The 15,073-nt window shown below is 48.1% G+C and overlaps 2 protein-coding genes across 2 annotated transcripts; one reads left to right on the plus strand and one right to left on the minus strand.

Annotated features, from left to right (window-relative positions):
• Positions 1-999: 999 nt before the first annotated feature.
• On the minus strand, positions 1,000-5,637 carry LOC105731118 (histone H2B type 3-B). Its single transcript, XM_012472729.2, has one exon. It carries the CDS (start codon positions 5,354-5,356, stop codon positions 4,976-4,978), a length of 381 nt encoding a protein of 126 aa, XP_012328152.1. The 5' UTR covers positions 5,357-5,637; the 3' UTR covers positions 1,000-4,975.
• LOC105731117 (histone H2A type 3) lies at positions 5,612-7,504 on the plus strand. The gene has a single exon (XM_012472728.3). It carries the CDS (start codon positions 5,668-5,670, stop codon positions 6,058-6,060), a length of 393 nt encoding a protein of 130 aa, XP_012328151.1. The 5' UTR covers positions 5,612-5,667; the 3' UTR covers positions 6,061-7,504.
• The last annotated feature ends 7,569 nt before the right edge of the window (positions 7,505-15,073 follow it).

Genomic DNA, 15,073 nt, shown 5'->3' on the forward strand with positions numbered 1-15,073 from the left:
CCTCCAGTGCTTCCTGGCGGCTGAGGGTGGAGGACGTGCTCACTGAGGTCCGGGGATGGGGGTGGGGAGGTTATCGTGCAGTCCGGGCGCACGCGCTTGGGGATGTCCTCCCGCCCCTCTCCTCCCTCAGCCACAACTAGACTCCGTGAGCTTCTAGCAAAAACCATTTCAGCAGCGTTGCGCCTAAGCAGCTGTTTATGCCACGCCTTCCTGCTTGAAACATCAAAACAGCAGGCGCACAGATTTCCTTAACTCAGCTAGAATCTCCCCAATTAAAGGATTCAGATATTTTATCCCAAAAATGTGTGTGTATGTGTGTGTGCACGTGGTAAACCGTGGATGATTATTTTGAATAATGCAAATACAGTGCTTTTAAAAAAAAATTCCAGCAAATCATAGGCAAAATAAGTATGATCTCTGCATGACACATTAAGTAAAAATTAAGGCATGCTGGCCTGACTGAGGCTCAGACTGTCCTCCCCCTAAAAATACCCCATACCGGTGTCACCCCAACATGAATACCTGGGAGCCACCCACCCTCTAAGAGCAGAAATGTTGCCTGGGATTGTAATTCGAATTCCAGGCTCAGTTCCCACTGCACACTCCCCACCCAGTGACAGCCAAGCATTTATCAACGTTTAACCTCTATGGTCTCATAAAGCATATCCATTTTCCTGACTTAGTTTTTTTTTTTTTTTTTTTTTTGAGTTGGAGTCTCACTCTATTGCCCAGGCCGGAGTGCAGAGGCGCGATCTCGGCTGACTGCAACCTCTGCCTTCTGGGTTCAAGTGATTCTTCTGCCTCAGCCTCCTGAGTAGCTGGGACTATAGGTGTGCCCCACGATGCCCAGCTAATTTTTGTATTTTTAGTAGAGAGGAGGTTTCACCATATTGGCCAGACTGGTCTTGAACTTCTGACCTCGTGATCCACCAGCCTCGGCCTCCCAAAGTGCTGGGATTACAGGAATGTCTTCTTAAAGGGAGTTTTCTTTCCTCCAAATAATTTTTTGTAAATAGGCTTTATTATTTGGGGCACTTTTTTGGAGCAATAACCTTTTTATTATTAATACATAATAGTTGTACATATTTTGGGGGTACATATGATATTTTGATATATGCATATGTATAACAACCAAACCAGGGCAGTTGGGATATCCATCATCATATTCACCCCTCTTTAGGTCAAGATCATTCCAATTCCTCTCCTCCAGCAATACAACTAATTGTCGTTTACTACAGTCACCCTACTACTGTTCAAGCCAACACTAGACCTCACTATTCCTTCTAAGTGTATTTTTGTACCCACTAACCAAGTTCATCTCGTCCTTTCCCCACACTTCCCAGCTTCTGGTAACTAGCAGTCAACTTGCTACCTCCATGAGATGCACGTTCTTAGCTCCGCATATGCGTGAGATCATGCAGTATTTGTCTTTCTATGCGTGGTTTGTTTCACTTAACATAATGTCCTACAGTTCCATCCATGTTCCTGGTAATGACAGGATTTCATTATTTTTTATGGCCATTAGTATTCTACTGCATAAATATACCACATTTTCTTTATCCATTTATCTACTGATGGGCACTCAGGTTGACTCCATATCTTGGCTATTGTAAATAGTGCTGCAATGAACACGAGACGGGAGACATCTCTTTGATACGCTGATTTCCTTTCTTGTGGGTATATACCCAGCAGTGGGGTTGCTGGACCATATGGTAAGTCTGTTTTTAGTTTTTTTAAGAATGCCCGTACTTTTCTCTACAGTGGCTGTACTGATTAACATTCTCACCAGCAGTGTACAAGCATCCCCGTTCCCTGCATTCTTACCATTTGTTATTTTTTGTTTTTTTAATCAAAGTCACTTTAATTGGAGGTGATTCCCTCCAAATTATTTTATTGACTGCATAATTAACAAATCTGACTTTAAATTTCCATCTGAGATGGGTGAGGGGCAATGTCTTAAATACATTTCAGATTGTATGCCAGTCTGGAGGGATTTTGTAGACACACAGTCTGAAATGTATTTAAGTGATCGTGGCTCACTCATCTCAGATAGGTGATTTGAGTTTAGAAATTTGGCTTAGTTTGAGAATCCTGGCGTGTCTCTTCAACCCGGAAAACGCTTCCGTTTTGTTGAGTGCGTCCCAGTTCCCTTAGACTCTGTGGATTCTCACATCTTTGATGTGCACTGCCTTCATTTATCATTAACATTTGTTTTTCTCTGTTGCAACACTATAATTAGAGAAATGGATTCTGGACACAATTGCTCTGAATTTTCTCCATTATAAAATCTCAGTAGCAGGGATCTCGTTTTACCTTGTCTCTCTCTTAACAGATTCCTGTCCTAGGAGAGAGGGACAAATCCCAATCATTCTTGGCCTGGGGGTGCTAATGCCACAGGAAGACACAGACAGACTGTTTTTACTTCAAACTTGTGCCAAGGGAATCAGAAGGACTGAGACATGAATTGACTGGCATTTGCCATTATTCATCACAAAACGCCTTCTTAGAGAATTACACTTGGAAATGGTAGTGAAATGATCGTCTTGTGCCTCGATCTCTGGCGCTAACCAGTGCTGTTGCCTGGTGCTAACAGTCACTCACTCTTTCTGCTGGAGACTGGCTTCACTTTATTAAACCTGTGTTTTGAGTTCATTAAGGTGGAGAACTACATGGGTTTGTGAGAGGAGTTTCACAACTGCAAATGTTTAAGGTACTGACTTCCAATCTATGCTGGTGGGAGGCTGAGGGCTTGGATGTTCCAGTCATTGGGCATCTGTTTCATAGTGGAGAGGACTGGATTCAATAGCTTTTCATACAGATCCGAGATTTCTTCAAAGTACTACGGGCGTTGACAAGTCCCACCTTCGATGATGGATCACTGTTTAATATTTGGATTCTAACTAGGGATGCAAAGAATTGAATAAAATGCCTATGACAAAATTACCATTCTTATGTATTTTTTGTAAATATTTCTTGGAGCATATATCAAAAGGAAACAGAATGGAAATGGTCCTGTGCACTGCTAGCATTGTAATCATATGAAAACGATCCATCCCTGCTAACGTTGTAACCATATGAACACGGCACGGCACGCATGCAGTCATTGAGACAGAAAGGAAAGCAGAGGAGAAGGCGGGTGCACCGTCCAGCTCATTAAAATAGTCAGTTTCAGTAAAAGTTTATCTGTTTCATAATAATCTATCAAATTATTTATGTTTTGAACAATTGTGTGCTGTCGAGATTTTTCTTAAACACTGAGAGACCACCCAAAGCTATGTTTAAATTTCAAATGTAGACTTTTTTTTCAGAGGATGACAAAACGCTATTAAACATACGATAGATAAATTATGGTAGGGTGAAATTGCAAGGCAAATGGGGAATGCAAATAGACATTCTGGAAGAAAAAAAATCATCTGAAACATCACGCTGTCAAAGAAAAATTTGGTCATGTATTTTATGAACTGATTCTATTATCATATTAATATTCCAAAAGGCACCTTTAAAAGAATGATGTGAGGATTTTGATTTTTAAAAAGTCCTATGTTGGGATTTGAATCTTTGCAACTATTTTAACTGAAAATAAAAATATTTTAGACAGTTGTAAAACATGCGAGGTTCTCAGATTCTTTTAGAGGACCCATGCAGGAAAAAGGGTGGTGAGTAGGGACAAAGCCGTTCTGGTTGAGCATGTTCGGGCGACGTTTCCTTCCCGATCCCAGGCACGCGACTGGTTCCATCTGGAGAGATGGCTTGGGAGGAAAAATCATTTTTCATTGAATTTTATTTAAAAATTCTCATTTAACTTAATTGAATTTTTATTCCCTACTGGAAACGGTGACACAAACGCTCAATACTTCTAATTTGCACAACGGTTTGAAGAAGCAATTACTAGAAATCTCGTTTTCCTACACAAGAAAAACCAAGTCAAGAAAAGGTAAACGATACCCTTTCCAGAATGAACTCTCTTCGTGCCAAAGAGCTTTCCTGCGCCAAAATGGCACTCCCCAAGTAAATGCCATGAATTTGGAGGCGGGGGAAAGGAATTCTGTGTTGCTAACACTTCTCAGAAAATAATGTGGCTGAAGAGGGAGGCAGCTACATTTGCTCGGAAAAAGGGAATTCTTTTCCTCCTAAATTAATCCCTTTCCCCACCCCCACTCCCATAAGGGTTAAAGCTACCGCCAGCTGGGGTCGCTTATCACATCCGGCTCCCGCGCGCAGGGCGCTGCTTTGTCGCCATGCTTCGATTCGGTATCAAACATCCTGCCATCGCAGTATCCTGCCAGGAAAACATCCTCCCGGAATGCTCATCGCTTAAATCTAAACATGTCTGTCTGGTCCAGGCAGGGATAGAAAAGTCTTAAGCGAACGCAGGGCCAGGCACCACCGCCAGGGGAACGTGACAAAACTGATGGCCTCAGAGCCCGCGGTCTTGCGCCACGTCCGGCCTCACCTCATGGGGTGCGGGTAGGAATGGGGAGGTTGGCACGGGTCCTTTTCGGGGAGGTGACCCGCATCCCTCACCTGCACGGCACACGTCAAGCTCAGTTCTACCCGGCCTTGAACCCGGCATAAGCATTCAACGCCCAGGAATGCATCACTTGCTTACAACAGACATTTGGAACTGGAGTCCTACTTCGTTTCGTAGTGTGTTAATAGCTTTGCGCGAAGGCGGGGGTGGAGAGGGGGTCCTTGATCGCCTCCCAACATTACTGAGCTACATCATCTGAGCACGGTTTCTACCACGGATTTCTGTGATGAGCAGTTTTTCTCGTTCTCTACCAGCGTGCGCGCGCGCACACACACACACATACACATACACACACAGTCGACTCAGACGGGGCCGCACCCGGCAACCGCTAGGGCGCATGGAGATACATTCGGTTACATAACCTTTAACCGTGTTCAAAACCCTTTCTCGATCTTGTGGGTGGCTCTGAAAAGAGCCTTTGGGTTCGGGGCGCCGGGGCGCGCCTCACTTGGAGCTGGTGTACTTGGTGACGGCCTTGGTGCCCTCGGACACGGCGTGCTTGGCCAGCTCACCCGGCAGCAGCAGGCGCACGGCCGTCTGCACCTCGCGGGACGTGATGGTGGAGCGCTTGTTGTAGTGCGCCAGGCGGGAGGCCTCGCTGGCGATGCGCTCGAAGATGTCGTTGACGAAGGAGTTCATGATGCCCATGGCTTTGGACGAGATGCCGGTGTCGGGGTGCACCTGCTTCAGCACCTTGTACACGTAGATGGAGTAGCTCTCCTTGCGGCCGCGCTTGCGCTTCTTGCCGTCCTTCTTCTGCGCCTTGGTGACAGCCTTCTTGGAGCCCTTTTTAGGAGCCGGAGCCGACTTGGACGGGTCTGGCATGATGGCTGTGTCTCTCCGAACAGAAACGCGCGGCGCTCGGAGTAACTCTATTTGTACGTTTTGTATTCAAATGAAGGCTCAGGATTTGCTCACTTCTGATTGGACCAAACGTTGTTTACGTCATCGCTGGGAACGGAATATGCAAATTAGGAGTGTCCAGTTCTTTATCTGATTGGCTGCCACAGCCATCCAATCGAACGCCGCGGTCTAGCCTACCTCCGTACCATACATAAGGACTCGCTGGGCTTCGCCGCCCTCTCGTTTTCAGTCTAGCTTTTCGGTTCTCGTCGTCTTCTGACTCTGGATCGGAAATGTCTGGCCGCGGCAAGCAGGGCGGCAAGGCGCGTGCCAAGGCCAAGTCGCGCTCGTCGCGCGCGGGGCTGCAGTTCCCTGTGGGCCGCGTGCACCGCCTACTCCGCAAGGGCAACTATTCGGAGCGCGTGGGCGCCGGCGCCCCGGTCTACCTGGCTGCGGTGCTCGAGTACCTGACCGCCGAGATCCTGGAGCTGGCCGGCAACGCGGCGCGCGACAACAAGAAGACGCGCATCATCCCGCGCCACCTGCAGCTGGCCATCCGCAACGACGAGGAGCTCAACAAGCTGCTGGGCCGCGTGACCATCGCGCAGGGCGGCGTCCTCCCCAACATCCAGGCCGTGCTGCTGCCCAAGAAGACGGAGAGCCACCACAAGGCCAAGGGCAAGTGAGGCCGCCCGCCGCCCCCGGGGACCCTTTGATGGACACCAAAGGCTCTTTTCAGAGCCACCCATCGTTTCGAGAAAAGAGCCGCACTGAGCCTGCAGTTCTTTGTAGGCCGGAGGCCTGGTCACCTTCGGCTCACGAATGAGCGAGTTGGCCATGGGGAAGGGCGCAACGGGAACCGAGACCCTGAGGACTGATTGGGCTGTATACTCGCGAGGTGGGCAACGTGTTCCGTTAACGGCGGGAAACCCTTGCCCACAGGTGGCCACCCTTTGCTCTTGAGTCCCACCCAAAACCTCTAGTGGGATTTTAATACGCTCACCATGGAGGTGTCTTCACAATTACTAGGGACAAGTTCTCTTGTCCCCGGCAAAGATCCCGTGTGGTTGTCCAATACAGAATGCATTTTCTTATCGGTTTGTCTAATATTAAAAGTTACTTATAATCTCTAAATAATTTGCACTTTAATTCTGATGGGTAAGTCTATAGATTTCTCTTTCAATTGCCAAGTCTTAACAGAATGTGAGCTCCACCAGAGTTAGGATTTAATTTATTTGGCTAGAAATTTTAAAGGTCATGGGAAAGGTTCAGTACTTAAAAAAAGAGTAGAAGATGCTGAAAGGTGTAAACCTTTTAAGAACTTAATTTTGAATAGGATAATTAAAGGAATTTAATTTAGGTTGGTCAAACATTAATCAAAAATCCCTTAAATCGATTGCTAAAATCAGAGAACAAAATAATTTGTACACTGATTTTTGAAAAGGAAAACTAAGTTTGTAAGAAAATGTAAAATGAGTATTGTTAGAACAAAAGGAATGATGATATGTGGGACTTTAGGAAGGTGACACATTTCCTTATAAAAAGGAGGGTTTAAGAGCGTTGGAGACCTCCAGGCAAATTAACTGAAATGTCTGTCCTAGAGGAGAGGGGTTTGTTGATTAAATCCATGATAATCCTTAAAAAGTGTCTGCCACAAAATCAGCTCAGAAACTGTTACTCTTCCGTTATTTGTACCTTTTTCTTGAATGTATTTCTCAAAATATGGATGATTCCTACTTTATTTTTTCTTTAATCCCCAATGTGATAATACTTAGTTTATCTACACATAGCGATTGTATATTATGTGGGGTACGTGGTGATATTTTGATACATTTATTATCAGATCAGGGTCATTAGCAATTATGTGTTTATTGTAATAATACAGGCCAGTAAAATGATTCAGGAATATTATGTAATTTATATTTACCCTACTAAAATTGAATCTACTCAAGCCAGGGCTTCCTGGACACCAGCTAACCACAAATCTTCTTTAGAAAATATCCCAGTGCTATGAAACTATTTGAACCAAAAATTGGTAAGCAGCTGCTCCGACAGTGTGGATCTAAACAGCACAGTATTCACAAACTATGTCATGAGTGGGCACCATTTCAGTAAAGCAAAAACTGCAGGGACTGGCCAGGAGAGGGTGTAGCCTTCCAGAGGTCTTTTTATTGTTTTTCTTGTGGAAGCCTTCATTTTCAGCTGGATTTTGTCTTTATGTATTTATGTAGGTCACTATATCTCTTCAAATACCCTTTGGTGGTATTTAAGGTTTTTGCAGGGGCTGGGGGCTTAGGCGTTTCAAGTATCACCCTGGATTCCCAGGTTTTGTAAAAGGTGCTCAAATGGGCTGTGAAGCTGGAGGCAGCATGGTGGGAGGCCACTTTGAGGCAGCACTGCGTTTGTCATCTGAGGCTGTGCTCTTCCACAGACAGTAACGAGCCACACAGCCTATTTAATTTTCAGAAAATTCAAATTTAATACAAAGATGTAGTTCCTCAGTCGTCCTGACCACATGTGGCCACATGTTAGCACAGATACAGAATTATTTCCAGCATCACAGAAAGTTCTAGTGGACAGCTCTGGTCTAAGCTCTGGTCCTCTATCAGGTTATCTGATTAAGAAATGTAAATTACCCAGTGCTGCCTGCTTCTGTAAGAGAAAGCTCATTAGACTTTTTTTTTTTTTTTTTTTTTTTTTTAAGACAAAGCCTTGCCCTGTGTCCCAGGCTGGAGTACAGTGGGGTGATCTTGGTTCACTGCAACCTCTGCCTCCCAGGTTCAAGCGATTCTCCTGCCTCAGCCTCGAGTAGCTGAGATTACAGGCGCACGTGACCATGCCCAGCTAATTTTTGTATTTTTAGTAGAGACGGAGTTTCACCTTGTTGGTCAGGCTGGTCTTGAACTCCTGACCTCAGGTGATCCACCTGCTTTGGCCTCCCAAAGTGCTGGGATTACAGGCATGAGCCTGTAGTAAAGCACCCAGCTTCATTAGACTCTTGCATAAAGACAATATCACCTTATTGCCCTGCGATCCCTGTCCTAGGTACATATGCCCAAGAGAAAATATATGAAAATATACATTTGTTGACAAATGTGTACACAAATGCTCATGGTAGCATTATTCATGAAATACAGAACCCAAATGTCCATCGACTGAGGAATGCATAAGCAGACGGGTCTATCCAGTTACGGTGAAATATTCAGTCATTGAAAAGGAACGAAGCACTGACATGCTGCTACAGGGCTGCACCCTGACAAGACGCTCAGTGAAGCCAGACACAAAGGCCACAGATTGTCTGAATCCATTGCTAGGAAATGTCCCCAGCAGGCAAATCCATGGATCGTGAAGGCAGACTTGGCTGCCAGGGCTGGAGGAGGGAGTGTCTGTCTGAGACGGGGGTTCCTTTAGGGGTGATGAGGTTGTTCTGGAACTAGACAGGTGGTAACTGCACAACATGCACCTGAATTGTGTACTTTAAAGTGGTGCATTGTGTGTCATGTGAATTTCACCGCTCAATTTTTAAAAAAAATCTGAACCTAATATATGAATGTACCATATCACCACTGTAACCAGAACAAAAAGGAAAGGCAAGAAAGCCTGGGGTCCCAGATGCCAAGAAGGAGACAGCCCCATCCTGGTGCTTTCCAGGAGGCCACTGGCCTACCCCAGGTATGAAGAGGGGGAGCAAGGCCTGCCCTTGGTGCGATGGCAGCTGTCACTCAGGGACCTCGTGGAGAGAAGAGGGTCCCTTGGTGGCTGTGGGCAGCTCATCTCTGCAGGGCTTCTGTCCTGTGGATGCATCGGGACCTTTCCCTGCCCACTGCATCCCCAACGTGCACCCACCTTCGGTGGAAGTTTCTTGGTCACACTTCACACATCCCTATGGGCAGGCACTTTATGGAGGAAGAAGAGAAGAGAGATGTCCCAGAGGAAGAGTGCAGCTGAAGCCAGCCTCAGGAGTAAGCTTGCAGTTTTTAAATTTTATTCTTTTAATGAGTGAGAGGTTCCTATGTTGCCCAGGCTGGCCTCGAACACGGAGCCTCACATCCTCAAGCACCGGTTCTACTGACCTGAGCCACCGCAGCTCCCGAGAGCTTGCAGTTTTGCAGAACTCTCAGCTTGGCTGCGTCTCCATGGTCAATGCCAAAATGCTTGTCTCCCAATTAAAAAACAAAACAAAAAAGCCTAACCCCCTCCTCCCTGCAATTTCGTCCTCTCCCGAGATGCTGCATTGAAGCGTTTGATGTCTGTCCTTCAGGGAAACAAACAGTTTGGGGCACCTGCTCTGACCCATGTCTAGTGTGGGCTGTGCCAAACTTGTCCTCATCGTCCCTGTCTGTGTGTTATCCCGTCCCACAGGGGCCCTGACTCTGATTGCCAGAGTCGGCCTCGGGCCTTCCTGGAAGAGTCTAGTTTCCTGTGGGCCTCTCACCAAGGGTCAGCTGCAGTGGGATGCTGGCCGTGTCTGTCCCACTGCCGCCTGTGGCAGCTGCTTCTGTGCAGGTGGCTGGGGACTCCAAGTCCATGGCACCACCTGGCTTCCAGACCCTGAAGCTGCCCTTGGGCCCCAGGCAGCCTTTGTTACCCAGTGGGCTGTGGCCTCAGCCCCTCAAGAATCCCACAGAAGGTTCTCCATGCCCCAGCCCCACCCGAACACTGAGACTTCTCCCAGTCATCCCCAGCCAGGAATAGGCTCCACCCTTCTCTGGTCACTCAAGTAAAATAGACAAACGTCCATGCAGGCTGCTGTAACAATGCACCACAGCCTGCAAAAATTACAGACGACAGGGTTTAGGGCTCCCAGCTCTGGAGGCTGGAGTACAAGATCCGGAGATAAGTCGTAAGGAGAGCTTCTGGGTCTTAAAGGCAGAGGCGGCGGCAAGGCCGACATACTGAATCTGCAGGAGGTGATGAGTAAACAGAAGGCCTCAGGGCACAGAACCCTGATGGTTGCTGAGTACACAAGCGCACTTAGTAGCAGGATCACTATACAACAGAAAGGCACTAAGTACTCAGTCATAAAATACAGCAGAGACACTAAACGTCCAGGTTCAGTAAACACACAGGAGGAACTGAATGCTAATGATCATCCACTATTCAGGATCACTAAACCCATTAGAAACACTGAAAATCCGGGGGCAGTAAATACATGAGAGGCAGTAAGTGTTCATGATCGCTAGGTATACAGAGTGCGCCAAAGGTGAAATACTCACGGTGACTAGGTATACAACAGGCACTACATATTCAGGCTTGCTAAATTTATGAGAGGCACTGAATACTTAGGACCACTAAACATACAAGATGCAGTACATGAGACGCTAATAATCGTAAGTATACAAGAGGCACTAAATAATAAGGTAAACATGAGGCTTTAGGTATCTAGGATGACCAGATGTGCAACAGGCACTAAATATTCAGGACAATACTAAGTATACAGTAGGCACTGAATATTCAGGGTACTGTAAACAGGCCTGGCGCACTTGAGGCTTTCCCGTTGGGAGCACCATTCCGGCCCACCTTTCTCTGTGGCATGGCCAGGACAGCCTGTGCCCTGGTAGCCACATCTGCGTGCCATTGCCCCAGCGCTCCTGCTCGCCCCTGAGCCCTGGTCTTCGTAAGCAGGACTTTATCCTGGGAAAAGTCTGACAGCAGACAGAGGCAACACCCAGGATCGGGGAGTGGAGAGGGCTAAGTTGACTTACCTAGGGTAGGTGTGACACTCTTACTCTAAAATTGTCTGTGAGCCCTTCCATGCCAAAACCTGTAGCCTCAAGGTGATTTTTCAGGAGTGCCCCGGGCACAGAAGCTGTTGGAGGCGACCCCAAGGCAGGGGAGACTGAACGCACTACCTTCCACCAATCACCACTTTTCCTCCTTCGTGGCACTGAGTGGGTGACTGTCACGTCACCGCTTCCGCAAGCTTAGCTCTGGGAGGGCAGGAGAAACCCTGCCTGGCTGCATTCCACGGACAGCTGCACAGCCGACCAGTGCCACCAGTGCGGCCGTCCCTGCGGTGTGTGGGGCAGCATGCTCGTGCATGATAGACTCACCACCGACCAGTGCCACCGGTGCGTCCGTCCCTGCGGTGTGCGGGGCAGCATGCTCGTGCATGATAGACTCACCACCGACCAGTGCCACCAGTGCGGCCGTCCCTGCGGTGTGCGGGGCAGCATGCTCGTGCATGATAGACTCACCGCCGACCAGTGCCACCAGTGCGGCTGTCCCTGCGGTGTGTGGGGCAGCATGCTTGTGCATGATAGACTCACCACTGACCAGTGCCACCAGTGCGGCCATCCCTGCGGTGTGCGGGGTAGCATGCTCGTGCATGATAGACTCACAGCCGACCAGTGCCACCAGTGCGGCCATCCCTGCGGTGTGCGGGGCAGCATGCTCGTGCATGATAGACTCACAGCCGACCAGTGCCACCAGTGCGGCCATCCCTGCGGTGTGTGGGGCAGCATGCTCGTGCATGATAGACTCACCGCCGACCAGTGCCACCGGTGCGTCCGTCCCTGCGGTGTGCGGGGCAGCATGCTCGTGCATGATAGACTCACCACTGACCAGTGCCACCAGTGCGGCCGTCCCTGCGGTGTGTGGGGCAGCATGCTCGTGCATGATAGACTCACCGCCGACCAGTGCCACCAGTGCGGCTGTCCCTGCGGTGTGTGGGGCAGCATGCTCGTGCATGATAGACTCACCACTGACCAGTGCCACCAGTGCGGCCATCCCTGTGGTGTGCGGGGCAGCATGCTCGTGCATGATAGACTCACAGCCGACCAGTGCCACCGGTGCAGCCATCCCTGCGGTGTGCGGGGCAGCATGCTCGTGCACGATAGGCTCACCATCACCACACTTTCTTTTTTTTTGTTTGAGACAGGGTCTTATCCTGTTGCCCAGGCTGGTGTGCAGTGCAGTGGCAACAATCACAGCTCACTGCTGCCTCGACCGCAAGGGATCCTCCCACCTCAGCCTCCTGAGTAGCTGGGACTACAGACAGGCTCCCCAAACCTGGCTAGGTTTTTGTATTTTTTGTAGAGACAGGGGTTTCACCATATTGCCCAGGCTAGTCTCAAACACCCCTGCTCATGCATTCCTCCGGCCTTGGCCTCCCAATTACACACCTGAGCCACTGTGCCTGTCCCCATCATCGCAGTTATAAAGCTGTCACATTTCCAACCCCAGGAGCTTTACCTGCACAGTCTCAAAGCCCTTGCTTCTTGGAAATCCCCCAGAGGTTGCACAGGGAAAGCCCCACCCTCTTTGTTGTTGAGAATGCTTTATTGGTCTATTTTTATTTTTTCCCAGCTTTGGTCTCGATCCAGACCCCAAGAGAGAGTTCTTGGATCTCACGCAAGAAAGAATTCAGGGTGAATCCATAAAGCAAAAGCAAGTTTTTTAAGAAAGAAAAGGAGCCCTTCACAACATGGCACCAAAAGCGCAGAAGGACGCTCCCGCCCCTCCTAAAACCGAAGCTGAAGTGAAGGCTTTGAAGGCCCAGAAGGCAGTGTTGAGGCATCCATGACCACAAAAAAAAAACAGGATCCGCTGTCACCCACCTTCCAGGCCCAGGACGCCGCGACCCTGGAGGCAGCACAAGCATCCTCGGCAGAGCACCCAGGAGAAGCCAGCTTGACCGCGGCGCTCTCACCATCAAGTTTCCGCTGACCACCGAGTCTGCCCTGAAGAAGATGGAAGACAACACACTTGTGTTCACTGTGGACATTAAAGCCAACGAGCCCCAGATCCACGGGCTGTGAAGAAGTTCTGTGGCACTGACGTGGCTGAGGTCGACACCTTGATCGGCCTGACGGGGAGAAAAGGCACATGTTCCACTGGATCCTCATGACCGTGCTCTGGATTTCGCCAACAAAATCGGGATCATCTGAACTGAGTCCAGCTGGCTAATTCTAAAGATACGTATATCTATTCATCATTAAAAGAAAAAGAGGAAGAAAGGGAATTAAATTCACATTTACAAATGTTTCTATAACATTTGTAAATTGTTATGACACTGGTAGGAGTGTCTTTTAATTATAATTAATGATAATTAATGCATTATAATTAGAATGAGCGGTGAGGATGACCAGAAGTCACACTAGTGGCCATCTTGGTTTTGGTGTGATTTGGCCGGCTTCTCTACCGTACGCTGGTTTATCAGCAAGGTCTTTGTGGCCTGCATCTTGTGCCGACCTCCTATCCCATCCTGTGACTTAGAATGCCTCACCTCCTGGGAATGCAGCCCAGCAGGTCTCAGCCTTATTTTACCCAGCCCCTGGCTTCAGGATGGAGTTGCTCTAGCTTAAATGCCTCTGATGGTATGATCCACAAATAAAGCTCACACACATTCAAGGTGCCCGGCGTGTCTTGGTACGTGTCGTGGTGAAATGACTACCACAGTCGAGTCAATTAACACCCATCCCCTCACGTGGTTACATGTGTGTGTGTGGTGACAACATGCAAGAGCTACTCAGTACATTTCATGATATATTATTTACTAGAGTCTCCCTGCTGTGCTTCAGGTCTTATGGCTGAAGCTTCGTACGCTTTGATCGATATCTCCTCAGCCCCTTGTCACCCAGCCCCTGGTAACCATCATTCCACCCTCTGTGTCTATGATTCGACTTTTTTAGATTCCACATATAAGTTGGCTCATGCGGTATTATCTGTCTTTCTGTGCCTGGCTTATTTCACTTAGCATAATATCCTCCGGATTCCATGTTGTAACTGACAATGATTTCCTTCTTTTTCATAGCTGGATAATTTTCATTATTATAGTACAGTATAGCATGTGACAATATCTATACCACATTTTCTTTATTCATTCACTGATGGACACTGAGGTCATTTCTGTATCTCAGCTATTGTGAATAGTGCTGTAACGAAGATGGGCATGCAACTCTCTTGACGACAGCGATTTTACTTCCTTTGGCAAATACTCAGAAGTGAGATGGCGGAATCAACAAAATTAAAAGGTAACCTATGGGTGGGTGAAAACGTCTGCAAACCGTACATTTTGTAAGGGGTTAATACCCAAAATATACAAAGAGCTCCTACAACTTAATAGCAAAAAACGAAAACCAAAACGAGAAGCAAATAACCTAACTTTAAAAACAGACAAAGGACCTAAATAGGCAATTCTGCCAAGAAGACACACATATGGCCAACAGGTGTGTGAACAGGTGGTCAACATTACTAATCGGGGGGGGGGGGGCCAGCGGTGGCTCACGCCTGTAATCCGGAGGCTGAGATGGGAGGATTGCCAGAACCCAGGTGTTGGAGACCAGCCTGGCAGCACAGGGAGAATCCGTCTCTACAAGAAAAATTTTAAAAATTAGCCGGGCGTGGTGGTGCCTGTGGTCTCACCTACTCCAGAGGCTGAGGCGGAAGTATCCTTGAGCCCGGGAAGTCTAGGCTGCAGTGAGCCAAGACTGCACCACTGCACTCCAGCCTCGACCGCAGAGGGAGGCCCTGTCGCAAAAAGAAAAAGGCAGGAAAATGCAAATCAGGATCAGAATGATATGTCTGCAAACAGCTGTTAGAATGGCTCATATCAGAAAGACCAGAGACAGCAAGTGTTGGTGACGACGTGGAGACAAGGACCTTCGCACACTGCTGCGGGGGATGTAAACTGGTGCAGCCATCACAGAAAACAGGGCGGAGGTTCCTCCAAAAACTCAAAACAAGGTCCAGTCTTTC

Source organism: Aotus nancymaae, unplaced genomic scaffold, assembly GCF_030222135.1.
Source record: "Aotus nancymaae isolate 86718 unplaced genomic scaffold, 86718_ANA_hifiasm-v0.15.2.pri h1tg000032l_0, whole genome shotgun sequence".
Lineage (NCBI taxonomy): Eukaryota > Metazoa > Chordata > Mammalia > Primates > Aotidae > Aotus > Aotus nancymaae.